Raw genomic sequence first — 14408 nt, 5'->3', positions numbered from 1 at the left:
TCAGCCCAAGACTTTTCCATAGATGCTGCCCGATCTGCTGAGTTCCTTCAGCATTTTGTGCATTGTCTATGAAGTAGCAAATAGTTTTTAAGATCTGACTACAAAGTAACAAGGAGAGGAAACTCGATGAAAATAAAAAAAGGCTGACAGAGATTAATAGAGATTAATTAATGTTTTAATGCAAAGTGCTGTTGGCAAGTGAGCTTTATCTACACACGAAGTGTCTGCAGTAGAGCTTATCACATTTAAAGAGGGAATTTGATGATTGTCATTGGGTACAGGATTAAGTAGAAAATGGAGATTCAGAAGCAGCACCATGAGCTGAATGCTCTACTTGTATGATTGACTAAATTGCAAGTAATTTGGAAAATGTGTAGCTCGGGTAGTTGATGGTTGGGTTGAGTCATTCTCCGATCCTGCCAATTCATTGACAAACATTTCTTCACCCATGAAGATCAAGAGAGGCACAAATTCAACGAGTCATCAGGGAAAGTCATGGTGCAAGCAAATACGTGGCATTCAAAAGAATTCTTAGAACTGTGGTTTTCCGCAAACAATTCTGCAAACAGATATGTAGACTTCAATCCTTTATGAGCTGATGTGGGCAAAATTCCAGACCACAATACATAGAGTTTGCCATGCAATGAGATCCCCTCCCTACATCACGATTGAGTTTCTATCATAACGACCAATCAGTTGATTGATAAGAATATAAAGGCCAAGCATTCGGAGGACATGCCCCAAATTAACAGCGCACTGATGATGTATCCCTGTACGATAATGAAAAGTTTGCAAATGAATTGCCAAAATCGGAGAGCAACACAACCCAAACATTGACTAATTTCATAAAGGAAATAATTTTGTTGATAAGTTGGTCTCTTAACTCTGCTACCAATGAAGTATAGTACCACCTTTCATGATGACATAAATATTAGGAGGTTGGATGGTCTAATAACCTTCATGGTTGGGCAAGCAATGAGAGGAAATTAAATGTTGGATACATATTGTTGAGGGGGATCAGAAATTCCAGGAGGAGAATGATGTTCCTACCCTCAAGACCTTCCCTGCTGTTAATAATTTTGCCCATTCAAGACCACTGCAAGTGTAGAAAGAGTCAGACTGAGATAATGCCAAAAGAAAATGCATCACCTGTGTGCTCACCATGACCCTCTGCAAGTGGAGAGCTCCCAGTTGTGCGCCCACGATCCTGAGGCACAGCCTTGTAGTGGGGCTGGACAGAGGAGATGTGGCCATCCTCTGGGTGAGCATCGGCATCACCTTGCCCAGGCTTCATGTTTTTCCGCCGGCGGGGCTGGTACTTGTAGTCAGGGTGGTCCTTCTTGTGCTGCGATCGCAGTCTCTCAGCCTCTTCCACAAAGGGCCTCTTGTCATTCTCGTTGAGTAACCTGTGGCGAACAGGGAAGAAAAGCAGTCCTGTAATTCTTCAATTTGAATTCATGCAACTGAAGAAAAATGATTTTATTATTTATCAATTTACACATTTTGGAGAATGCCATTCAGCCCATTGTGTACTAGCAACATTGTGTTGGTGCGTGGCCAAGTGATTAAGGCGTTCGTCTAGTGATCTGAAGGTCGCTAGTTCGAGCCTTGGCTGAGGCCGTGTGTGTGTCCTTGAGCAAGGCACTTAACCACACATTGCTCTGCGACGGCTCCAGTGCCAAGCTGTATGGGTCCTAATGCCCTTCCCTTGGTCAACATCGGTGGCGTGGAGAGAGGAGACTTGCAGCTTGGGCAACTGCCGGTCTTCCATAAAAAAAAACCCCTGCCCAGGCCTACGCCCTGGAAGTTTTCCAAGGTGCAAATCCATGGTCTATCAAGACTAACAGAGGCCTACTAGCAACATGATAGGGTTGCCCTATTTCTCCCTCGTGATCCTGTTCTTTTTCATTAGCATTGAGATTGCCTCCTCCAAAAACTTATCGATGTTTAAATCATAGACAGCATGGTAGCATAGCGGTTAGCATAACACTTTGCAGTGCCAGTGACCTGGGTTCAATTCCCACCACTGTCTGTAAGGAGGTTGTATGTTCTCCCTGTAACTGCATGGGTTTCCTCCAAGTGCTCTGGTTTCCTTCCACATTGCAAAGAAATACAGGTTAGTAGGTTAATTAGTCACTTAAGTGCATTTAGATGGCATGGGCTGATTGGACTGGGAAGGCCTGTTACTGTGCTGTATCTCTAAATAAAAATACACTTGCTTTTAAAAAAAATGCTCAAGTCTAAAAATTCAGGGGTTGAGCCCACTCCTGAGACTCAAGCACATAATCTAGGCTGATAGTTCCAGTGCAGTGTTGAGGGAGCATGGTTGGATATTAAAACTGAGTCCTTGCCTACCCTCTCAGATGGTTATTAAAATCCCATGGCTACTTTACAAGGAACAAGTTTTCCCCAACAAGCTCTTGAACCAATATTTATTCCTAGCGCATGGTTATACTAATGATCAAACTTCATTGGGTGTAAAGTGATTTGAGATATGTTGATCATGATGCAGAAATGCAAATCTTTTGTTCCATTTTCTCCCATTGGTTTTTCAGCTAGTTAGCTTGTAACACCATCACCTTCTGCTAACACCAAGTTCTCATCTACCTCCATCTCTCACTGGGAGCAGGACAAATTCAGAATCAAATTTAGTATCACTGACACGTGTCTTGAAATTTGTTGTTTTTTAGCATCAGTACAAGGCAATGCATAAATTATAAATTACAACAAGAAATATGTAAAAAATAATTAAGTAATGCAAAGAGAGAGCAAGAATAGTGAGGTGGTGTTCATGGGATGGTTTGTTGTCCGTTCGGCTACCTGATGGCAGAGGGGGAGAAAGGTGTGTGTCTTCAGGCTCCTGTACCTCCTCCCTACTGGTGTGGATGGGAGGAGGACATGTCCTAGGTCATGGGGGTCCTTAATGGTGGATGCTGCCCTTTTGAGGCATCGCCTTTTGAAGCCGTCCTCAATGCTGGGGAGGCTAGTGCCAAGATTGAGCTGACTGAGCTTACAGCTCTCTGCAGCTCTTTCCAATCCTGATCAGTGGCCTCTCCTTACCAGACTGTGATGTAACCAGTTAGAATGCTCTCCCCAATACAGTATAGGACTCCAAGTACTTCCCTTGGGTCAAAATCATGAATGGGATTGATGTGATGAATAAGGAAGAAATGGGGAGCCCTCAACCAGGAGAGCTGAGGGGCTGAATAATCTCCTGTGATCCCACATACAGCATGCCTCAGTTCTCTTTCTAAAATCAGTGAGAAAGCTGCCTCAATTAAAAAATAGCACTGAGACAGGTACACTCATCAGAAATCAAGAAACAATTTTTCTAGATCCCACTGTTATTATTGAATATGGTCATAACTAGGATACAAGACCAGTAGGTCTTTAAGTTGTGGCTCAGTAGGTACTGAGGTTCCCCCCCACCCCCCAAGGTCAAGGTTGCACGTTTAATCCCCACACCAGAGACTTGAGCACATTACGCCAGCAGTATTCTGCTGTGGCATTGAGGGATTGCTGCACTGTCAGAGATGTCCTCTGGAGGAGACTCTAAATGAAACCTTAGTTTGGCTTGATGTTAAAAATTCTAAAATGCCCTTTAAACAGCAGGGCAGTTCTCACTATCCTGGCCAACTTTTATTCTTTGGCCAACAGCACTAAAGGGGATGAAGTGTCTCGGCCCGAAACGTAGACTATTTCTTTGTATAGTTGCTCCCTGACCTGCTGAGTTCCTTCAGAATTTTGTGTTTACTAAAAGGGGTTATCCAGTCATCATGGTATTACTGTTGTGGGATCTTGCTGAGCATCTGACTACAGTTAAAAAACTTGCACTGTTTATAGTCAGAAGTTATTTACTTAAACCTATACTCAGGCTAGGCCCAGGACCCAAAACCATAGGCCCCAATTCAGACCAGGATCTCGGCCAGTGAGCTGTTTAAAGTGTCCTTTCACACTGGAATCAAGTATTATAAAACTGATGACGTTACCGAACTTCCTGAAACAGGGTTTGGTCAGGTCAGCCCAGTGTTGCCTGGCAGACAAAATAAACCATTAGCTACACAGAGAGCTCCTGTTATCCAAATGGGTGAATGTGTCAAGGACCATGTTCACTTGGGAAATTTCACTAAACTGTTAACACGAAAGATTCTGTGGATGCTGGAAATCCAGAGTAATGCATACAAAATGCTGGAGGGACCCAGGTTAGGCAGCACCATGGAGAGGAATAGAGAGTCAGGCTGAGACTCTTCATTAGGACTCACTGAACTATCTCTGTGCATCCAAGAGAAAAGAGGGACCTCCACATTCAGTCTCTCAGATCCTCTCCCTGAGGGAGGTGCCATCTTAATTGCTAGAGTTCCTCAATTCCCATTCCCTCAGAGACATACTGATACAGTGAATGGTGTCTCCCACATCTTCCTCAGAGATATGTATGATTGCTCTTGCTCTTTTGGAACTACCATGGTGTCTTTTACTTTCTCGGGGAGATACGTAGACAGTGGTATTTCCCTTTAACCTCTCCCAGAGATCTTTTTATCGACTAGTATCTTATGGAAATAACTGTGCAATCACAGCATCTCTCAGGGAAGTTGCCTCCCTCTACCAGTATGCATCCTTCCCATTTCCCTCTCTGCTTTTCAAGGCAGCATCTCCACCTTTGGGTTGGTCAGGGGAAGCTAAACTGTAACCTTGCTGATATAGCAAATGGACATTGTGTGGGTCACATTATTGCCAATCTGAATGTGCATTCATATCAATATGGCAAGGATACAGAGATGATTCACAAAAGGATACAACTCAGGTGAGCAACGGCAGGGTTGATGGGTATGACCTTGCAGAAACATTGGAAGTTTTGGAAAAGTTTGTGAAGTTCTAAGGAACTGTGGATTAGACAAGGTGCAGAGTGTGTGAGTTGAAGAATCTGTCCATCGAAACAGAGGACGGTAGCAGGATATGAAAATCAGAAATGTAGCTGCATATATAACAGAAAACTAATTCTGGGGCTTGTTCTTACTGGAGCTTAGAAGAATGAGAGGTGAATCTCATTGAAACCTATTGAATATTGTAAGGACTAAGTGGCGTGGACATGGAGAGAATGTTTCCAATAGTGGAGGAATCTAGGGCCAGAGAGCACAGCCTCTTAAGAGCAGAGATGATGAATTTTAGCCAGAGGGGTGGTGAATCTGCTAAATTAATTGCCATTGACAGTTGTGGAGGCCAAGTCATTGGGTATATTGAAGGCAGAGGTTAATAGGTCCTGGGGTTAAGAGGGATAACAAATCTTCTACAATAGAATGGCAGAGCAGACAATGGGCCAAATAGGCTAATTCTGTTACTGTGTCTTACAGCCTTTTCACTTATAAATGCGCTTAGAATGCTTTGGAAAATGAAGATTACTATAGTACTTTTCAGTCAGGTTGTGCAGTTACATTTTAGTGTGTCTGAAATGGGATTGAGGCACACAGCAAGACCCCATAAGCTGCAAATTGACAATCTGTTTCAATGATCATAGCTACATAAATATTGGCCAAGGACACAAGGGAGATTTATTGTAAGAAATATGCTGAGTCGATGGTTTCCTGATTTAACACTGCATCTAACAGTCCCAAACTTTATCAGTAAAGGCTCTGAAAAAATCAGCTTGGGCTATAGACAGGAGTAATTGCAGGATCTCACTAATATCTCTGGATGTGGAGGGGGAGTGGTGGTCACTGAGCAATTATCCCAACTCAGTGCTGGAGATCACAGAATTTTCATGCTTTGGAGCTAGGGAAAAAGGGACATGCAAGGGAGATAAATCATAGTCATGTGTCAACTAGTATTCCTCATGTTAACCCATCGACCGAATGCCCTTTGCTGGATAGGATCAGCAAAAGGTAAATGAAGATATTACATTTGATCATCTGTCATTCTTGTATGATCTTAGGCCTGTGGCTACTCTCCTATTCTACCACAAGAAAGCAGCACCCATCATCAAGGATGCCCACTATCCAGACCATCCCCTTTGCTTACTAATACGATTGCGAAGGAGGTACAGGAGCCTTAGGTCCCACACCATCAGGTTCAGGAACAGTTATTACCCATCCATCATCAGGATCCTGAACCAGCATGGATAACTTCACTCACCCAACACTGAGGTGTTCCTCAACCTATAGACTCATTTTCGAGGACTCTACAACTCATGTTCTCAATATTATTTTGCATTTGCACAGTTTGCCTTCTTTAGCACATTGGTTGTTCGTCAGTCTTTATGTATAGCTTTTTAGTGATACTATTCTATTTTTGTTCTACCGTGAATGCCTGCAAAAAATTGTATCTCAGAGTAGTACAAGGTAACGTATGAACTTTGATAATAAATTTACGTTGATCTTTTTTGTCATCTTAAATGGCCTTCACTTACATTAATGCCCAACAGTTCCAAAGAACAGTTCATGGCAACTGCAGAGATTGCCTAGGACTTTTTGCTCCACTTGTTAGGAACATCCTTCACCCTAATAGCTGGCTTACATTATTTCCAACACAGCAAACTGTCCCAAAGGTTGTCCCAGAAGTTACAGTTAAAGTTACTCAGTGGGATCATAAGCACAGGTGACAAAAATTTATTTGAGAGCTTGCTTCTGGGATGTCTAGGGGGAAGAGGGACAGCTGGAGAGGTTTTGAGGGGTATTTTAGAAATCAGGGCTCTGCCACCTAAAGGCACAGTCGTCAGTGGTCCTGACGAAGGGTCTCGGCACGAAATGTTGACAGCGCTTCTCCCCTATAGATGCTGCCTGGCCTGCTGCGTTCCACCAGCATTGTGTGTGTGTTGCTAGTCGTCAGTGGTGGAATGTTTTAAATCAGAGGCTGGATTTAGAGGACTGCAAGGATTTCAAGGTTTTAAATCAAAGAAGCCAGTGTAATCCAACAGGTTGCTGTTAAATTGGGTCATACAAGTTAACAAATCACATGCAAGAAAAACATTTTTTTCCCCTCCAGAGACTTTTCCCTGGCCATTTTACTTTATGCTGTACTCTATTCAAATACAATGTTAAAGAGAAATCCCGCAAGGGAATCACTCTCCATATGGTCTAAGCTAACAGCAATGTAGCAATTAGGGCATGCGATAGAGAGTGAGAGCTCGCGTACGGGGTGTATCCGCAGGTCAGTGAGCAAGACCATGACCGTGCACGGTGTGTATTTTATTACAGGTAGTGCTGCTTCACTTTGCTGGACTCTGCTTTGAACTAACCCCCATTCCACTCACGATGTCGGAGGGAGAAAAGAAAGAAGTTTTATTTGAATGATGTTCTTGCAAGGAGGTCTGTGACCCTGAACTGGCGCCAGAGGCAGCCGAGAATTCCTGTCCCATCACTCCTACACTCCTTTTCTCTGTAAATTAATCTCAGAAAAAGTAGCCAGTTCATGGCATATCCCAAATCTTTGAAAATATGACCAATAAAAACTATGCACTGACCTTTAACCCTTTCCTGCCTTCTGAAAGTCAAAGTTAGGCTACCTCAATATTCCTCTCAGACTCAATTAAATTTGAAAATGTAAGTACAAGGATCAGTAAACTGTGACTCAAATTTTTGCCTTTGATTTACTGGCATCTTGGGGAAGGGAATCAATCATCGCTTTCTAGTTTGGGCCTTCATGCGACTCCTGCCCTGCACCTGCTGCTTTCTGAAATGGCCTGAATTTGGGGCAGCACAGTAACCCAGCGGTTAGCCTGCCGATTTTACAGTGGCAGCGACCCAGGCTCAATTCTGCCACTGTTTGCGCCTTCTCCCCATGACCTGTGTGGGTTTCCTCTGGGTGGTCCCATTTCCTCCCACATTCCAAAGACATGCAGGTTAATAGGTTTATTGGCCACATGGGTGTTATTGGGCAGTACAGGCTCATTGAGCTGGAAGGGCTTGTTACCGTACTGTACATCTAAACTAAAAATAACATTATGCCATTAAAATATAAAATACCATGACCACTTGGCTTCAATTTAGGAACCTGTGGAGACCCATGCAGTAGGATTGAAGCAGTTGAAGGGAGCTGATCAGTTTTAAGGGACGGCTAAGATGGGCAATAAATGCTGGCCTTACCAGAGTAGTTTACATCCCCGAGATAAAGAAAAGTAAATTATAACCCATTAAACTGTGGATTCTTTGAATGTGTGCTTAAGAATGGAGGATTCGTTCAGTGCTCAAGCAGCACTCCTGCGCGTACTGTTAGATGCCATTAAAGGCAAAGGTGTTTTTAAAGCTCCGTGTTACATCATGCCAACGCCTGCAAATTTATTGTTCTGGAGAGCCACAACTGTCTCACTTCCCACTACCAAATCCACCTGACCAATAGCTCTAACCAGTACCAAACTGAACCTGCAAAATTGTCAGATGCTCTTTTGATCTCTGGAAAAAACAGAACCCATATCATGGACACAGCCAGCAGAGAGTCCATGGGGGTTTTTACCACTGACTGCGGTATTAAAATGTTTCACGTTCACGGGTACATGTGCATTTCAAACACCCACCAACACCTCAACAATAACAGCATGCATTTATAGTTACATCCTTAGACAAAATGACACCAAACCACTTAACATCAAGCATGTGAACAAAAGCTTGGTCAGAGAGTTGGCTTTTAAGAGAAAAAAATTAGAGGTGAAGAAAAGCTTCTAAGACCAGAAAACACAAGTACCAATTGAAAAGTTTGGAGAAAATCAAGAATTAAGAATTTGAATAGCTCAAAGATCTTAGATTTGGACGAGATTGATTTTATGGAGATTGGAATGTGGGATGACAGCCAGGAGTGTTTAGGAATAGTCACACCTGAAAGTAACAAAGGCCTTCTAATTCACTAGGAACTGAGAGAGAATTTGAGTGGTGAGGGAATAAATATTTTATATTGATGGACAAACTTTGATTGCCTATAGATAACATGAAGAATCCTTGTCAAAATTGACGTTGGAGAGAATTTATCAGCCTTTTCACTTTCACAGTCTGGTACACCATAAGACATAGGAGCAGAATTAGACAATTCGGCCCATCAAGCTCTGCTATTTTATCATGACTAATTTATTATCTCTCTTAACTCCATTTTCTTGCCTTCTCTCTGTAACCTTTAATCAATAACCTATCAACCTCCGCTTTAAATATACCCAATGATTTGACCTCCATAGCCGTCCCTGGCAATGAATTCCACAGATTCCCCACCCTCTGGCTAAATTTACTCTCACTTGCCCATTCAGTTATGGTCTGCTTGGTTCATCCTCATCTCCAATCTAGAATAAAACTCTTGAGAAGAGGATGGGGATGAAATATGACATCTGCATTAGTGCAGCTGGACTCTTTCCTTGCCCCAGCACCCTCCCTCTTCCTGTGTACCTTTCCTGGCCACACCTATCTCGCCACATGTACTTGGCCCTGTCCCGCCAAGGAGCACAAGGCAGCAATTCAATCCCTGACGACATCATCAACCACGAGAGGTTTCAGGAATTGTCAGCACGAGCCAGGGATCGGATTTCTGTCTCCAGCTCACTGCCAGACGCCAGTTACACTTTCCCGATTATAAATAGATTCAAGTTTATTTTTCAAAAGGTAGGCTTAATTTCACTGGTGAGCAGTTCGGATCCCACCTCAAAATCCCCTAGTTTTTTTTTTTACATCCCCCTCCTGTGGTTTTCTCCCTCAAATCAGAAAGCTGGGTGGCCATCCTGCTCTTGGGTCCTCCGTGGAGGCCAACTCCCTGCTTAAGCCCGGGAGGTTAATTGGAGAGGGAGGATAGGGAAGAGGGCGGCAGGAGGATTGAAAGCTGGTCAGAGTGGGTCAACTCTAACTGCATTCCTTATTTCGGGGATGTAACTCTGCACTGCTGACACATCACTGCCTCCAACTTGCCATCTCAAAAGAACCATACTACGGATGCCACAGGCAATTCAGTAATAGCAAGATGTGCTAGTATGTTGTATTGTTCCACCACACTAGTGTGTCCATGAGACATAGAAGCAGAATTAGGCCATTCGGTCCATCAGGTCTGTTCTACCATTCCATCATGGCTGATTTATCACCCCCCTCAACTGCACCTTCTCCCCTTAACCTTTGACACCTTAACCATGGACTTATCAACCTCAGCTTTAAATGTAGCCAATGGCATGGCCTCCACTGCATCTATAGCAATGAATTCCACAGATTCACCACCTTCTGGCTAAAAAAAAATCCTTCTGTCTGTTCTTAAAGGATGCCGCTCTATTCTGAGGCAGCACCCTCTGGTCCTAGACTCCCCACATTTGCAGTGGTACTGAAAGTGGGCACTGGGTGACACAGCCTGCATTTTTATTGCATCTACTGTTGTAATTTATTCCCAGGGACATCAAAGGATAAAAACTAAAGTCACCATCATTAGGAGATAGAGTAAAGGCAAAAGATCGAAAGCCTAATCAAAGAATTAGTTGTTGATGGCTGCAGTCACAAGGATTTTGGGGAGAGAATGCTAAAGCTTTGGGGGGGGGGGGTCAGCCAGTTGAAGGCTGGCCATCAATGAAAGACCGATTATATTTTAAAACGATCAAGAGACTGGAATTCTAGCGGAGATCTCAGAGGACTGAAGTGATAGGATAGTGAAAACAAGGGTAAAAAACTTTACATTGGCTAGCTTGCCAAACAGTAGATGGGCGACACTCGGTGCAAGTTAGGGCAAGGGCAGCAAATTTGAGCAATTTAGGGTTTATGGAGGGGGATTTGGGGGGCCAGGTGGGAGTGCATTGGAACTGTTGACTGGGATAGCCACTGAAGATCGCTTATGATCAGAAAAAAAAAACAAGTTTTAGATCAAGTACGCAGCCAGCTTACTTGACAAGCGTGCCATCTCACTTACGAATTTCGTGACACAAGTTTTCGTAACTCCAAAGAGCTTTACAGCTAACGAAGTTCTTTCTAAGTGTCCGCATTGATGTAATGTTGGAAGCAACGGCAAGTTTGTACACGGAAGCCAGCAATGCGCTTTTCGGAAGACTGCTTGATGGCCAAATATTGACAAGGACAGTATCGATCCCTTTTCTTCTGATTAATACAGTCAGATGCTTTACTTCTACTGAAAGCAACACCTGGACTACTTGTCTGAAAGACAGCACCTCCAACAATGCAGCAGTCCCTCGATACTACACTGGTAAAGTCAGCCTAGCTGGATCTTGCGGTGTAAGCTGAGTCGAGTCCACCAAGGGAACTAGCTCATAAACCCTGTCTGACATCTTGTAGACAACAGCGCGTGTAGGGAATCAAGAGGAGTGAACAGTAATTGGTGACTAAAGTTCGGTTCACCTCGCTATTAGAATAGCAAAAACAAAGCAGTAAGCACCAAGGGACATTCCGATTGAAGACCGAGACCTGGTCTCTGCATTGACAGGACTGCCATCTCCTCCGAGGGTCCTCAACGTGCGCCGCTGTGACTTGGGTCGAGAGGGCCAGAGCTAGCAAGCCGAGTTCGTGGCTACCAGCCCAAACCCCGTGAAACCAGCCCCACCACAGGTTCCCAGTGCCTAAACAACTGCTATCCGCCCCCGCGGAGCTGGGACCTTCTCCGTGCGCAGACATCTGCTTCTGCCGAACAGTATTCGGACGGTTTGGCATTTGCACCTCCAAGGTCGCCAGTGAATTTATCAATAATTCACGCAAAACGATGAACCCGAGGCGTGATTTCCTCCAGGCCCGGCAATGTTCCTTCTATCTCTTTCTTCTGCTAGTATGGTAGTTAGGGAGTCTGATTTCCCCTTAATGGTTCTTTCTCTCCATCCAATTCTTACCTCTATCTAATACTCCCATTGCAGCTCATTTGAACATTTTTGACTAATGTGTCCCCGCCTTATTTTTCATTACCCGCTCTTTCCCCCCTCTGTCTTGTTCTCGTCTTCTTTCGCGGCGTCAGTGTCGTTAAACTCCTTATTCTCTCACCCATTTCGTCTTCCGTACATTGCCTGCAACCGCTCTGTCCGTTTATTGAACATCCTCTCCCAGTTCTCGCCTCATCTCCTCAACGTCTTGCCCTTTCCCTCGCTTTCTCCCCAATACACAGAAATCCAAGTGCTGAAACCCAGCAATCTCGCCAGATCTTACCCCCCCCCGACATTCAGCCCCATTTCCCCGCGGTTCTACCAACGAAAAACGTGGGAGGGGTGGTGGGGTGCGGAGGAGTTGACTCTTCACGGGTCGAAAAAGACAAAACCTTTATACCGAACGTCTTACCTGCCAAATACGTTACCACCCGGTGGCTCAAACTAACCTGCAACTATTTTGCCCAACTTATTTATCATGAAGTAACTTTTCGACCAATTAGTCAAAAGTTTTAAAACAGCAGGTCCGCAGCTCTCGAAAAACGAATTAGCACACGCAGATACGCAAGGAAGAACAGGAAATGCTGGAGACATTTCTTTGTGGTTCAGATTTCCATCACTTGCCACTTGTACATCAACGTACGAGAGTCAGTAGAGACCCAATGAATCTATAGAGAAAGCTAGGAGGAATATTTAACCCTCTACTCTCCTTCAGTCATACTTTACCCCACATATTTTACTCGTCTTAACAACATCTTTCTGAAAATCTTACACTAAATTCAGGATTAAGCAGAAGGAAATGTATTTATTCTTGTAACAGTGCAATAAGTGCGTAACAGCGCATGGTTTCTGGTTGAGAGTTTGTTAAAGAAGGCGGGTAGGTGTGTTAAATACATTGATATTCTCGGGGGGGGTTTTCTTTATACACACTCAAGGACTCACCTCCAGAGTTTGCCTAGTGTTTTGCTGAGCTCTGCATTGTGCAGATGTGGGTACTGGTCTGCCAACTTTCTCCGTGCTGCCTGAGCCCATACCATGAAGGCATTCATGGGTCTCTTCACATGAGGCTTGCTCTTGGAGGATCCGTTGACTCTAACAGGCATGGGAACCAGAGTCCAGTCGTAGCCTTCCAAGACTTGGCTCACAGCCTCTCTGATGCATAGGGGGAACTTGTCTTCCTCGCTCTCTCGCTTCCCACTCCCTTCCTCGTTGCAAGCCTGATACTGTGACTTCTCTTCCCCATCGGCAGCAAAGGATGAGCTGGGAGACAGAACCGAGTCACTCTCAGACCCTCTCGGGCTAGCCACGTCTGACACACTGCGATCATCCGTCATCCTCTTTTCCAATTGTCCCTCTTTCTTTCAAAAACACCCCGGATTTTGTAATTACTAATGGCGAACAAGAAAAAAAAAATGATTTTTCGCTTTTCCACGTTCACACACACTCAAAAAAAAAAGTCTGCAGGCACGGAGAACGGGGGCGGGGGAAAGAAGTTCTTCTTTCCTGAAGTTGTCAAACTTGTTTTTGCAAGTTAAGATTTGTCAAAGTTAGATCGTAACGTATCCACAGAGTCTTCGACAAAAAACTTAGATTATTTAAAAGTTTTTTTCCCCCCTGATTTACATCGAACCTCTTATTTCAGGTTTTGTTTAATTTAAAAAAAAAGCCGGGCAAATGAGCCTGCTGCAGCAACTCTCCGCACAGTGCAGACCTATGATGCTTGCGCAACCATACAACAAGCGAAGAGAGAAGAAAAAAATCTGCTCTGCTCTCCGAAACACACGTGAAATTTGACCAAAAGAAACTTTGGAGCTCTCTGCTCCCTTCCTTTAAATATAATGCTCGACCCCACGGCCCAAACTCTCATTGCCATTGGCTAAACTGGCTGACCGACCTGCACGCCCATTGGCTTCTTTCCCCCCATAGCGGGTGGGGTCTATTTCTGACTCCTCCCGTGAAAGGCGGTGACCTGGAGGAATTAGCGAAATTATCAGAGAAAAATTTAAGGAAGCTTTTGAGATTTAGAGAGAAAAAGAGAGACATAGATAAATACCCACAGCATATTATGCATTCCTTGGCGACTTTGATATTTTGAAACTTAGAAAGAATTCTTTCTATAAGTTTTAGAACTATAAAGTCAACAGGTGAGCCTGCCAATTGGACTTGAATTAATGTGATGAAGGGTTTCGTGGAAACATCCACTATTTCCCTTTCCATAGATACGCCCTTACCTGCTGAGTTCCTCCAGCATTTTGCGTGTGTTACCCTGGATTTCCAGCATCTGCAGAATATCTGTATTTATGAATTCATCCATTGGACTAGTGCCCCTGGTCCTTGTGTATTCTGGAGCTCTTGGATTCTCAAGGCTTGATGCAATCACAGAATGGTCTTCATTCCTGCTCTCTGAAATGTAAGGTTGTTTGAAGGAAGCTTTAGGAGATCCAACTTAAAGCTTGATATTTGCAGCACACTGTGGATGACAGGGCAAGATGTTAATACAGACTAACTGGTTACATCACTGTCTGGTCTGGAGGGGACAGGAGAGTTCACAGGATGGGAAAAAAGTTGCAGAGGGTTTTAAACTGAATCAGGTCCATCAACAGCACTAGCC

General features: G+C 44.0%; 1 protein-coding gene across 2 annotated transcripts in view; it reads right to left on the bottom strand.

The window, feature by feature from the left end:
• The window catches only part of sox10 (SRY-box transcription factor 10), a 40883-nt gene extending 27299 nt beyond the window's left edge, over nucleotides 1-13584 (bottom strand). The window contains exons 1-2 of one of the 2 annotated variants that reach the window (XM_073034008.1): nucleotides 12740-13584; nucleotides 1150-1406 (exon numbers count right to left, since the gene is read on the bottom strand). In XM_073034008.1, the coding sequence (XP_072890109.1) occupies nucleotides 1150-1406; nucleotides 12740-13131 (649 nt within the window). In that variant the 5' untranslated portion in view covers nucleotides 13132-13584. The remainder of the gene's footprint in view (nucleotides 1-1149; nucleotides 1407-12739) is intronic. The other variant, XM_073034009.1, reaches the window with a different exon arrangement.
• Nucleotides 13585-14408: the final 824 nt, after the last annotated feature.

Source organism: Hemitrygon akajei, chromosome 31 (assembly GCF_048418815.1).
Source record: "Hemitrygon akajei chromosome 31, sHemAka1.3, whole genome shotgun sequence".
NCBI classification, from domain to species: Eukaryota; Metazoa; Chordata; class Chondrichthyes; order Myliobatiformes; family Dasyatidae; genus Hemitrygon; species Hemitrygon akajei.
Note: the sequence above shows the minus strand (reverse complement) of the source record. Positions and strands in the feature narration are given on the sequence as shown.